Genomic DNA, 12,692 nt, shown 5'->3' with positions numbered 1-12,692 from the left:
AAATTCTTTTTTTTTTAAGTTTATTTGTTGTGATTGCTTATGAGATATTTCTATATATATATATTTTTTAATTTATTTAATTTATTTATTTTTGGCTGCGTTGGGTCTTCATTGCTGCGCATGGGCTTTCTCTAGTTGCGGAGAGAGGGGGCTACTCTTCACTGCGGTGCGCGGGCTTCTCATTGTGGTGGCTTCTCTTGTTGTGGAGCACGGGCTCTAGAGCGCAGGCTCAGTAGTTGTGGCGCACAGGCTTAGTTGCTCCGCGGCATGTGGGATCTTCCCAGACCAGGGATCAAGCCCGTGTCCCCTGCATTGGCAGGTGGATTCTTAACCACTGAGCCACCAGGGAAGCCCAACCAGGGTGGTTCTTATCAAGGTCACAAGAGCTTCAGGGGCCAGCAGAACCTTACAGAGCAAACGGAAGAATGCCAACTCCCAGCCCAAGAGCAGCTATTTAGAAAAACGTAAGACAGGCGACTTAGGGTGCAGGGAAAAGCAGGTTCTGGGCATATTGACAAAACAATAGCCCGTCACACGTTTACAGTAAATCTACTTTCTAGCACTCCTGCTGGTCTAAAGCAGGGTTCTCAGCCAGAAGCTATCAAGTCCCCCGAACCCCCATCCCAGGGGACTCGCTGTAATGTCTGGAGACGTTTTTGGTTGTCCCAGCCGGGGGGTGGGGTGGGGTGGGGAGGGGGAGGGGGAGTGGGCCGGGGGAATCTAGTGGGTGGAGACCAGGAATGCTGATCAACACCTTGAATGACTATAAAGAATTATCCAGGGCTTCCCTGGTGGCGCAGTGGTTGAGAGTTCGCCTGCCAATGCAGGGGACATGGGTTCGTGCCCCAGTCCGGGAAGATCCCACATGCCGCGGAGCGGCTGGGGCCGTGAGCCATGGCTGCTGAGCCTGCGCGTCCAGAGCCTGTGCTCCGCAACGGGAGAGGCCACAGCAGCGAGAGGCCCGCGTACCGCAAAAAAAAAAAAAAAAAGAATTATCCGGTGCCAAATGCCCACAGCACGGGGTGGGTTCGGGAGAAACCCTGCTCTGAATCGGGGTAATTTCCAGACAGTGTTCATCCCCAGTGTCTCCTGGGAGAGGGTCACTTGCCTGGGCAGCGGCTGCAGCCAGACTGAAGACAAAACAGAAGAGCATCAGTGAAGGTCACGCTCTTAGAGCGGAGGGGACGCCGCAGGGGATGCCAGCGGCACCTCCGAGCCCGTCCAGCGTTTGGCTGCAGGTCGGCCGCCTGGACGTGCGTTTGCATTTCTTCCCCATCAGCTCTTGCTGGCCTGGCCTTGTCGTGGGAACCACAACAGAGGCATCAACCGGGACTTCCCTTTGAACCAGGCAGGGTTTGGAAAGAAGCGGAATGTTCCGAGACTGCCTTCCAGATCCATCGGATCCCAAAACACACTTTAAGGCACGTGTGTCCAGGCCACCACCTCATCAGTGCCGGCTGGGATGCGGTCCTGAGGAGGTGAGTGCAGGGCCGGTACCACTTGGTACGTCCCACCTAGCAGGCCCCTGGCATGGAGGCCACTCCGGCGTGTGCAGAGATGGGGGGTATGTTAATCGTGCTTCTTATTTTGTGTATTTTCTAATGTTTTGACGTCTTGGGGCCTTGGGTACCTAGAGGGACTCTGCTCTCAGAGCTAGCTGATTCCCAAAACAGCAAACGTGTCCCCTGGGAGTGCCTTCCACGTGCAAACAGCCAACCCAGAGCCCACACCCCCCAGACACCTCTCTAACTGAGCTCACACAGGGCTCTTACACACCCAGCCAACAGCCCCTGCCCTAATCACCTGGGACCAGGTACAGACAACTCGGGGCAGCCCCTGTGTCCCAGAGGCCCCTGGAATTACCCAGCCCAGCCCATCCAAACCTGCTTATGAACCCTGCCTCACTCACTCCTTCCTGTGACAACCACAATAAAGGCTTCTGCCCGCGCTTCCCCGTCACTCCTTCTGCCTCCTGCCCGAGGCTGCTGCCCTCCCCGTCGCCTTGGGAACCGTGAGTTTAACACACCACCTTTGCCGTGGCAGTCAGCTCCTGATCCGTTGGCCTCATCATACTCAAATCACAATAAAACTGACATTTGCAATCAGAAAGGCAGTAACCTACAAGGGAAGGCTTGCTTTTTTCCTACAGACTTTTCTCAACGTGACCTTGAGCTGAGAGCCCCATGTGACGTCTGAGTCTGATCAAAAGGCCAAGAATGCTCCTTTTCAGCCCCTCCCAGACCAACCGCAAGCTGGGAAGCTCAACTCGCCCACGACAAGGAGCTGGAGAAACGGATAATACCGAGCAGGGTGTCTTCGGGGTGGATCTCCACCGAGGCAGGGGACATCGGCAAGTTCATGGCATTTTCCCCTTCTTCCTGCAAGTCACTCACTGTCAGGCAGAAAGAGAAAGGAAAAAGCCAGTTAGTAGAAATGGAATATTGTGGCCTCGCATGTTGGCAGTGGAAACAGAGAGAAATCAACTCCTGTTTTTTAAGCATTTAACAAACATTCCTAAATGGCTGGTTGCCCAGAAAGAGTCCAAGGAAAAATGCCCCGAACCAAGAATACATTCTGCAATTCTTCACCCACGCCGGAGAGTTCCCGATTCTCACCAGGCCCGGCCAGGCTGTTTTCACCACCCTTTGCAACACATGACGATGTCATGGAAGCTTCTGGGTGCTTCCAGATCCACCCAGCGCTGCTGAGATGGACGAAGCTTGGATCACAGCGACAGGGCCTGAAAAGGGCGGGCTCCCCTCCCCCTCCTGGACAGCAACGTCCTCGGCCGTGGACTCTGGGTGTGAAGACCCTCCCGGCACGCAGCAGGCGAGGCAGTGCCGTCGTCCGTGGCCACATTCACGGGACAGAATCCGGCTGGCCCGACGCTAGGTAATGCCCAGGGTCGGGAGCAGTGAAACACACAGCAGAATCTAACACACTGGATCTGGAGACTTGGAGCTGGGAGCACAGGACCGTGTCTAGAGGGCAGACAGGGTGCCGGGGGCTGGGGAGGAGGGCGCCCTGAACAGTCGCAGGGACCGCAGGGCTGGCTACTGATGAGAGGGGCGGCCTGGATGCCACGGTACAGAAAGGATCCCTCGCCCCCCGCACTAGACACGTTCCAGGAAAGCATCTCGACTTACACTGGCCGGGGGCCACCCCGGGACATCGGGGGCTAACGGCGCATTTCTTCCACCGGCCATAACTGCATCGGACTCCAGGCTCCAGCCCCCATCCAGTGGGTGCAGGGGGCGCTGGGCACCTTTCCAGCCCTGGCTGAGAACTGCTGGGTGACAGTCCCCGACCACACGCCCCAAAACCAGCCTCTTCCTCGGTGAGCTCCAGTGACAAGTGCCCAGCCTTCCTTCTCCTCTTTTTTCCTTTTTATTTTTTTTAAATCGTAATTGAATTACAACGTTGTGTTAGTTTCAAGGCCTCTGTAATGAAACGTCCTCAGAGGTGGAAACCTACTTCCTCTTTCAATACTGCAGTCACCTCGAACCTTGAATATCTCCAATTCCGGGACCTGAGGGGACAGGGGACAGGACGTGATGGCCTTGGGACAGGCGGGACAGGCGGGACAGGGTGACCCAACCCCAGGCACGCCTGGCAACCTCTCTGCCTGTTTTCTCAAAACGTCGGGTCCCCTGGAAGGACTTAATGAAACGATGAACATCAGGTTCTGAGGCCGGAGCTGGGCACACGGTGGGCTCCCTGGACTCAGCCATAGACCCAGCTCTGGGGACAAGCCACCCTCTGTCCCTCACGAGGAACACGGCAGTGGGGCCCAGGACGTTGGGTTCTAACATCAGGAAGGCCGTGATACAAGACTGTGAAAAAATGGGCTCTCTTGCACACCCACACCCGACAGCAGCAATGACTTACACGATTCACAGCCAAAAGGTAGAAACGGCCCAAGCGTCCACTGACGGATGAACGGATAAATATGGTCCATACACACAATGGAATGTTATTCACCCAGAAAAAGGAAGGGAATTCTGACACATGCTACGGCATGGATGAATCCTGAGGATGGTATACTAAGTGAAATACGCCAGACACAAAACGGCAAACCCTGTATGACTCCACTTGCAGGAGGTCCCTACAGTCAAATTCACAGCGACAGAAAGTAGAATGGGGGGTGCCAGGGGCTGAACATAGGGGGAAATTATGGGGAGTCGGTGTTTAACGGGGACAGAGCTTCAGTTTGGGAAGATGAAAAAGTTCTGGAGATGGAGGGTGGTGACGGCTACACAACAACGTGAATGAACTTAGTGCCACCGACCAGTGCACTTAAAAAGGGTTAAAATGGTACCTTTTATGTTTTGTACATTTTATCGCAATTTAAAAGAAGAGGGAAGAAAAAATGGATCCCTCCCAACAATACTGCAGTCTGGAGGCCAGCCCTGCACCTGGAGACAGCCACAGCCTCCCTGCCGCCCCAGATCCCAGGAGCAGACCCCACGCACAGCCACCTTTTGATCCCCAAATCCTTAGCTTAACTCTGTGTAAGAAGCAGACGCGTGTTAACACCTTCACGAGCAAAGGACTTGGAGACGCACCCCGCCCGGCCCCACTCCCCATTCCAAAGATCCCCTCCAGTCACTCAGTCCCGCTCAGACCAAATTTCAGCAATTATTTTTACTATATAACAAGTTACAAAGAGTCTTCTAAGCAGCAAAGGGCTTTCCAAGGCAGAAAAGGGCAAGAGGACAAGGGGATTTTTCACAAAAGTTCTCGCATATTCTGGAGGCACGTACGTGAACCGTGTGAGGGGGTGTGCGCAGCAGCCGTGGGCTCCTCTCTCTGGTTTCCTGGGCCAGCGTCACAGAAGGAGGACAGAAAGGCCAGGGAGGTCCCTTCCGGTCAAGGCCGTCTGCCACGGTTATGTTCACGGCCGAGGAAGAACAAAAGGCCCTGGTTTCATAGGAGTGGAGGGTCGCACAGGTGGGCTTCAGGGCACAGGTGAGCCACGCAGGTGCGTCCTTACTGTGAGCCCGTAGCTCCTCCCAGGGGCCCCAGAGCTACCACGCGGGTCATCCACTGGCCTGGACACGGGCCGTGGGCCAGAACAACTGGTGGCAGATGGGGGTGTGGGGTGCAGAGATGAAGAGATGCTTCCAGGAGCCCTGCTGCCTGGTCTCAAAAACAGGGAGCGGGGAGGAGAACAGGAACGACATTTTCAAAGCAGAGAAACTGGGTCACATAAAAACAGAGGAATTTCCACACTGCCCTTGCAACATCAAAGATAACACTAAAGAGGGCCTAGGATCTCTTGGCTTTAATAGATGAGAGATGCTCTCACAGACCCACCCAGACGGCACATTCCACAGGCCTGTTAAGCCCGGAGGAAAACAAGGAGGGTCTGTGGCCACGAGCCCAGGGCTCGGATCTCTCTGTGCCACGTGCTGGCGTGTGGCCTCCGGCAAGTCCCTTCACCTTGCTCAGCCTCAGTTTCACCGTCTAGAACGCGGGGGTGGTAGCGGTACCTACCTCACAGGGGCTTCTGAGCAATCAGTGAAGTTCATCCCAGGGAAAACCAGGGAAGGCTTCCTAGAGGAAGCAGGAATCCTGGAAAAAGGGACTTTGGGACTCCATGCAAAGCCTGTGGGTGACTGATCAGAGCTGGGGTTCCGGAAGCCCTCTGTGGCGGCCACGTCCATGCTGAACCACAGCGGGGTTCAGTGAGGCCCCTTTGGAGCTCCGCTATCGTTCACGGCCTGGGTTCCCTGAGGGACACGGCCCCTTCACTGAGGAGCCTTCAGTTGAAATCTGATTTTGGTCTTCTGAGGGTCAGTCCAGGGTCTGGAAGGAGGGGCTCCCCTTGGACCACAGCTTCTCCCCGAGCACCCCACTCTGCCAGGTCAGTGGCTTTCCCCTAATCCCAGGAATGTCTTGGTTTTGAAAGTACTCGTCCATTTGCCAGAAAGTTAGACACGTCAATGACTGGAAATGCCGACTATCTGTGTCACAGAGAAAGATCCAGGGGCACCTGGTGTGCACAGCGGGTGTGGGCGTTCAAAGGACCTGGGGCTCGACGTGCCGGGGCCGAGGAGTCATCGTGGTCCTAAGTGTCTGCCCTTGTCCACCCTAAACCCTACAGCCAACGTGTTCCCAAGGCACCCAGGTTCACCTCCCCGCGGTGACACTCTGGGCCGTGGGCCACACGGGGACAGGGGGGTGGGTACGTGCCGGGAGGGAGAGAGGCTGGAGGAGACCCAGGGAGAGCGCGTGACAGCTCCAGTGCCCCTCTGGGGACAGCCACGCCTCGCTCAGCCCCGGGGCGCAGAGCCGGCTACGCAGACCACGGTCGCCAGATCACAGGAGCGTTTCCAAAAATGCTGGAAATTCTGGGTTTTGTGTAGAATCCCCCAGTTTATAAATGCGAGCAATAATTCAAGTTCTGCGGGCCAGCCGGGGGCCGCCGGTTCACAACCCCCGGTCGCGGTAAAAGTCTAACCCACATCCCTGCCTGTCAGCGGGAGAGGGCCACTAGCGTTTCCTGAGCACCTACGACGTGCCCAGCACCTTCTCTGTCTTCTGTTTATCTAATCTCCTAACAAGTCTGTGAGGGAGTGGCTGGTCCTGGCTTGGTCAATGCTGGGCCAGCGTCTGTCAGATGTGAAGGCATCTGATATACACCAACCATGAGTCCTAGAGTCAGGACTGAACCCAGTTCAACCTGGTCTTCACTCGCTATGCTCAGCTGAGTCCTACCCACCTTCAAGCCTCAGCTTGCTGGCCGCCTCTTCCAGGAAGCCATCTTGGGTACTCCCCGCCCATCCCAGGCTCCCCTCTGCCCCGCTCACATCATGCAGCCAGCCCTGTAACCACCTCTTTCCTGGACCGTCTGCCCACACCAGTGCTAACTCAGCTCCTGCACATAGTAGGTCTTTATATCTGAGGGGCGGCCCAACGATGGGCTTAGAGACTGGGAGCCCGTCTGCTGGTTTCAGATCCCAGCTCAGCCGCTGAAGCGGGGTGATCCTGGGCAAGCTACGTATTTGCTCTGTGCCTCAGCTTCCGTCTGTGAAATTGGGCCTGACGCAGTCCAAACACACCGAACCACGTCTGGCGTGCAGTACTCGCTCCGTCAGCGTCAGCTTCCAGCTTCTGCCGAACAGAAGGAGACGCGTGTGCTTCCAAAGCCCGTTCTCTTTCCATCACTCCACCCAGAGACCGGGCAAGGTTTAAAACACACACCACCTCTCCTGATTGGAACGACAAGTGCATAAAAAGGAGGAAAGAGAATCCAAGTCTAAAACCTCAAACGTCTCACAAACAGCCTGCCACTTACACCCCAGGCCGAGCGCAAAGTTTCCATCCTTGATTTTGTTTTTGAGATCTTTTTCTTTGTATGGGTTTCACTTATTTAGTTATATTTAATTTATTTATGCCCAGGCTCTTTCCCCCTCAAAAAAAGGCTTTCAGACAGTTTTTTTTTATTATTAGGAAACACAACTCTGAAAGCAGCCTGCTTTAAAAGAGCAAGGCTACCCGCGAGGGAAAGCAGAGATCGGAAAACACAAAGTCTTCTCTCTCCGCGACGGGTGCCAGGGCAGGAGGGGGCAAAGATGGGGTGCGGAAAGCTCCCTGGGGCTCACCTGCGGGGGGTTCAGCGAGGATTAAAAAGACCCCATGGCGGGTGAGCCGCGGCCCTTGGAGGCTGAAGCAGTGACAACACCAGAGAAAAACCCCAATGAAAACAGCCGCGCTGTCCCCACCCGGCTCCACAGCTGAAAGAAGAACTTGGCAACGGCAGCAAAGCTGCCTCAATTGTGGACGCTTAACCAGCCCTTTTCAAGACGTACGCACTTCCAGCTACAACTGATCCTACTCAAAGAAACGGAGTGGCCCTCAGAGTTGCCAGGAAAAATAAAGGAGGATAAAGGAAGGAGTGTCCCCACGTGAGTTCACGGCGCCCAGACCCCGGCCCCCTGCCACCACCCCGCCCCGGGCTGGGGAGGGGAAGTTGGGATCGACTCCATGTGTGCGAGAAGGACCGGACAAAATCCCTGCTAAAGGAGGCTTTCCAGGCTTCCCCGGGGAAGGGAGAGCTTTCTGTGAACCTCCACCACCCATCTGCACTCAGAGGGATCGCATCTCTGCACAAGTTACAATTTATCAGAATAAATTCATCAGCCATGAAGGTCTTCTTAACAGAGCAGTTCTTCTAAAAATAAACCAAATTGTACTTCATGTAAAGATCTCACAGCTCAGTGGAGTGAAAACAGGGCCCAAATAAGATCTCAACAATGATATCCACAGACCGGACAGCCGTGGGGTGACGCTGTAGGACAACCCTTCCTGACATCCAAAGACAAGGTGATCAAACGACCTACCAATCACAATTCAAACGCATCACCCTGTAAAGGCCTTGAGATGCGAGGCCCGGCCCTTCCCAGGAGGTCAAGACTCCAGGCTCCGTCTCCCAGATTCCTGGGATTGCGGTGGATGGATGACCGCGTCCTGCCCAGGGTAAAAGGCAGGGAGGGCTATAGCCACCTTGGACACAGCAGCTGCCCTTCCTGACTGGGATGTGGGGAAAGAGTGAAATTACTTGCAGTGATCCACGTAGCAAAACATACATGAAAGAGCCTCTTAACCTTTAAAGTGGCGGATCTGCTATGTTTTTACTGAGGAAGAGACTCTGGCCTTGCCGTGGGGACGCCAGCCCATAGTAATGAGCTCGGTATATTTATGTACGTTTAACTCACTGTAATTTCTCGGCGGAAGATGAGATTCTGAACTGCTCCGACAAGACCATGGGAACAAGAAAGCACCGTGACTGTGAGGGTCACTCAGCCTGAATATCTGATTTATGGTGTTTGCTCTGCTGGGCCACGAGATTCCACGCCATTTCTTGAGATGAAATAAGTTGAGAGGCTAAAATAAATATGTGAGCATTTCAATAAGGCAAAATGCAAAGGAGGTCAACAGGCGTTACTGACCCCGCGTGATGAGCTGACGGCTAAAGATCTGTCCTGTTCAGGCAGCAGGAAGCCTTGGGCTTCACAGGATGCCGACCTAATGAACACTGGCTAGAGGCTGACAGAGCCGGCCCTGGTGCTGGGGGAGTCTGGCACAGGGTGCAGACATATGGAAGGAGGTGTCCTGGCCACTTCCACCCAACAGCCTGGCCTGGCCCCTGGCACAGAGAAGTCTCTTGAGGAACAAACGCACAATGAATTAAGTGCAATACATGTGAGGGTGTTGACTACACAGCATACAGCATCTTAGTTCCCCTACCAGGGATTGAACCCATGCCCCCTACAGTGGAAGTGCAGAGTCTTAACCACTGGACCACCAGAGAAGTCCCGGTGTTGACTTTTAAAAAGCAGGTTTCAAATAATACAGCATGATATTTATGTAAAATACAGAATCAGAAAACTCAAAACTGGGAATTCCGTGACAGTCCGGTGATTACAACTCTGAGCTTCCACTGCAGGGGACGCAGGTTCGATCCCCGGTCGGGGAACTAAGATCCTGTAATGTCTTGTGGCACAGCCTAAAAACAAATAAATAAATACTTTTTTAAAAAAAGAAAACTTAGAACTATGTATTTTTATGTGTACACAACTAAATTCAAAGGAAAAGGAATGAAAGGATGTGCCCCAACATGACAAGAGTAGCATCTCCCCTGGGGGGATGAGTGACGGAAAGAAAGGAGGAGATTGGCAAGGCTTTGTCATGACTGTGTTCATATGTTACTTGTGAAAATTAAAATAAAGTTAAAAGAATAGACAACAAATAGATGCTCTACAGCAGGGACCCAAGGGAGGTGACAGCCAGTTCTACAGCGAAGGAGGCCAGAGGGGGCAGCAGGTGAGGCTGCCTGTAGAGCTGAGCCTGTCCTGAGGCACTCAGCCCCTGCGTAGGTTTCTAAAGGCAGAGACTTAGGATTCAGAGCCCAGGCCGTGAGCCGTCCAGGCCTGATGGTCCCTATCTGCCTTAGGTGAAGCCTTGGCCTGGAAACCTCAGACCCTGGGCTTCTTGCGGGAGGGTCTGCAGGGAGAGAGACGGTGTGCCTGCTGCAGAGATCCCAGAGGAAGTCAGAGGGCCACACGGGCCACGCCCGAAGCAGTGAGTTTGCGGCGTGGAGTCACTGATCTCCCCCAGGCAACTCCATCCTCACCTCCAAGTTCAGGAAAACCGCTGCTTCTAATGCAAGGGGCATTCGCACAGCTCAGAGCCTAGGAGTCGCCTCCCCTCAGGACCATTTTAGCCCATCCGTGCTTTCACTGAGCAAGTCAATCCACAGCGTCTGTCTCAGGTGACGCTGAGGCAGTGCAGTGCCGCCTGCGTGCGCCTGGGGAAGCTGTGTGAGGGGAGCTGAGGGAACCCAGCACGGGAGTCCTGTGGGGCAGGAAAGGACCGGCTCTGGGACAGCACCCATGAGCGACCCCATCACCATGGGGACCTCCCTGTCATCTCCCCTCCCCTCCCCTCCCACCAGCGGGAACCAGCCTGGGAGCCTTGGCTAACCATTCCTCTTCCTGAACACTCAGCCCAGACTCCAAACGTCAAAGCACTTAGGCTCCCGGGGGCTAACGGGCGGATTCTTACCCAGCAGGTCTGGGGAGGGTCCAAGACTCAGCATCATTAACCAGCCCCCAGGGGATGTTGATGCTGCCCCACAGACCACACCTGAGTAGCAACAACTTAGAAGACATTCCTACGCCCCTCTGCTCCTGAAACCCAAGCTGGTAAGCGACTCTGTGCTCCTTTTAGAGATCGACACAGGGGCCACGTTTCAACAACTCCCAACCTGGCCAGCACCCGCCACGGCTCCGGTTTTCAAGAAAGAAGGACTGGGCGCCCACCTCACACGCTATCATGCTAAGCTCCCACGACAGGTGAGGTCTTCCCTAAAAGACTGAGTCACACCCAAACCGGCCCAGCTGGTCAGGGATGGCTCCAACCCCCTTGAGGCCTGCGGTCCCCCAAAACTACATAATCTCTCAGCTTTTGGGGGGATCAAAGGAAAGCACAGACCACTTCCTGCCTGTGGGGAGAATCCAGAATTCCATTCTTGCTCCGTGAATCCCTGTTATCACTCTTTTTTTTTTTTTTTTTTTTTTGCGGTACGCGGGCCTCTCACTGCTGTGACCTCTCCCGCTGCGGAGCACAGGCTCCGGACGCGCAGGCTCAGCGGCCATGGCTCACGGGCCCAGCCGCTCTGCAGCATGTGGGATCTTCCCGGACCGGGGCACGAACCCGCATCCCCTGCATCGGCAGGCGGACTCTCAACCACTGCGCCACCAGGGAAGCCCCCTGTTATCACTCTTGAGCCAAATGCAGAGCTGCCCTCTCGGCAGTAAAACTAAATGCTTTCACTGGCCACCCTGGCTTCTCCCAAGACCCTCTAGTTTAACGCGCTGGTTCCCACGTCCCAGCAGAATGGGTTCAACAGCAGAAACGGCTCTGGGATGCAGGAGAGCTTGGGCTTTTCCCGGCAGCACTGCCAGCCTCAGGGGACACAGTGACAACCTAAAGGGAAAGAGAAGCTGGGAGAGGGAACCACACATCACAGCCCCGACCACCCAAAACGACTCATGCAAAATGATAACTTGATTCTAGGACCAACATGTGCGCAAGTGCAAAGAGGAAAAAGGTAAGGACCAAGATGCTAGACCCAGGACCAGCCTCTGCAAATTTCACATCTCGTGTCCTGTCCTTAGGGCAACCTGGGGATCTCTCACCAGGACAGCCAGTCGGCCTCCCGCAGACTCTGCCGTGGCCTCTTCCCACCCCGAGCCAGCCTCTCCCCTTCTGCAGGAGACCAACTGGACTCTGCTGTCCCTGCTCACCAGCATCCATGTGCCCTTCCTCTGGTCAGACAGGACTCAGCATCCCAGACCTCAGCCAGTGGGCACACTGCACTCTCCAGCATACAGTCAGGGATGGGCTTGGCCCAATTAGAGCCAGCAGAACAAGGAGAGTTTCCTAGGAATGCAGAATGACAGGCACTCTTTCCCTCTGGCCTTGACCCAGAAAGGATGCAGGTGGAAGCTGCCCCATCGTCTTACCAGCACACAAAATCTGGAAATGAAGGCACGGGGTCCACAGAGCTAAGAGGACAGAGTTTAGGCAAGCCAGCTGTCTGCTGGATCAAGCCTTACCTGAGGCTGGCAGCCTCTGGACGTTTCTGTCAAATGAACCAACGAATGCCATTTTGTCCTTAATCTACTCTGAGTTGGGTTTTCTGTCATTTGCAGACCGAGAGGCTGGCTGTCACTCCCTGGGATAGAGCACCCCAGAGCTCCTACCGGCTCCAGGGTATAACCCAAACCCCTCAAAGTGGTACCTGAAGACTCTTGATGAACAAACCCCACCTCTCATCGACCCAGATGCAGCTCCCACGCTTCTGCATCACCTTTCAACGAGGCCATTCCTTTGCCCCCACTATCCCCACCACCTGAAATGCCCTTTTCATTATATCTAGCCAATTCCACCCGTTCCCCAAGATGCTTCATTAAAGCGTTCTCTGTAACCCCACCCCCGGGCAGCATTAGGGCCCTTCTTCTGGGTTCCCACAGCTCCCTGTGCACGTGACAGCTACAAACCCTTATCCCCCGACAGGAAGTGGTGGGGTGTGTCCTATGCCCCGCCCCCGCCGGGTGGCCAAACGCTGATCAAAACCCAGCACGTGACAAGCATGCGACAAACATTCACAGAATGAATAAGTG

General features: G+C 54.8%; 1 protein-coding gene across 3 annotated transcripts in view; it reads right to left on the bottom strand.

The window, feature by feature from the left end:
• Positions 1 to 12,692, bottom strand: part of PARVB (parvin beta) — a 110,134-nt gene that overhangs the window by 51,608 nt on the left and 45,834 nt on the right. For all 3 annotated transcript variants that reach the window (XM_060025800.1, XM_060025802.1, XM_060025801.1), the window contains exon 2: positions 2,303 to 2,392. In XM_060025800.1, coding sequence (XP_059881783.1) covers positions 2,303 to 2,392 — 90 coding nt within the window. The remainder of the gene's footprint in view (positions 1 to 2,302; positions 2,393 to 12,692) is intronic.

Source organism: Delphinus delphis, chromosome 11 (genome assembly GCF_949987515.2).
Source record: "Delphinus delphis chromosome 11, mDelDel1.2, whole genome shotgun sequence".
In the NCBI taxonomy this organism is placed as follows: Eukaryota; Metazoa; Chordata; class Mammalia; order Artiodactyla; family Delphinidae; genus Delphinus; species Delphinus delphis.
The sequence above is the reverse complement of the archived record's forward strand: the minus strand, read 5'-3'. Positions and strand labels throughout refer to the sequence as shown.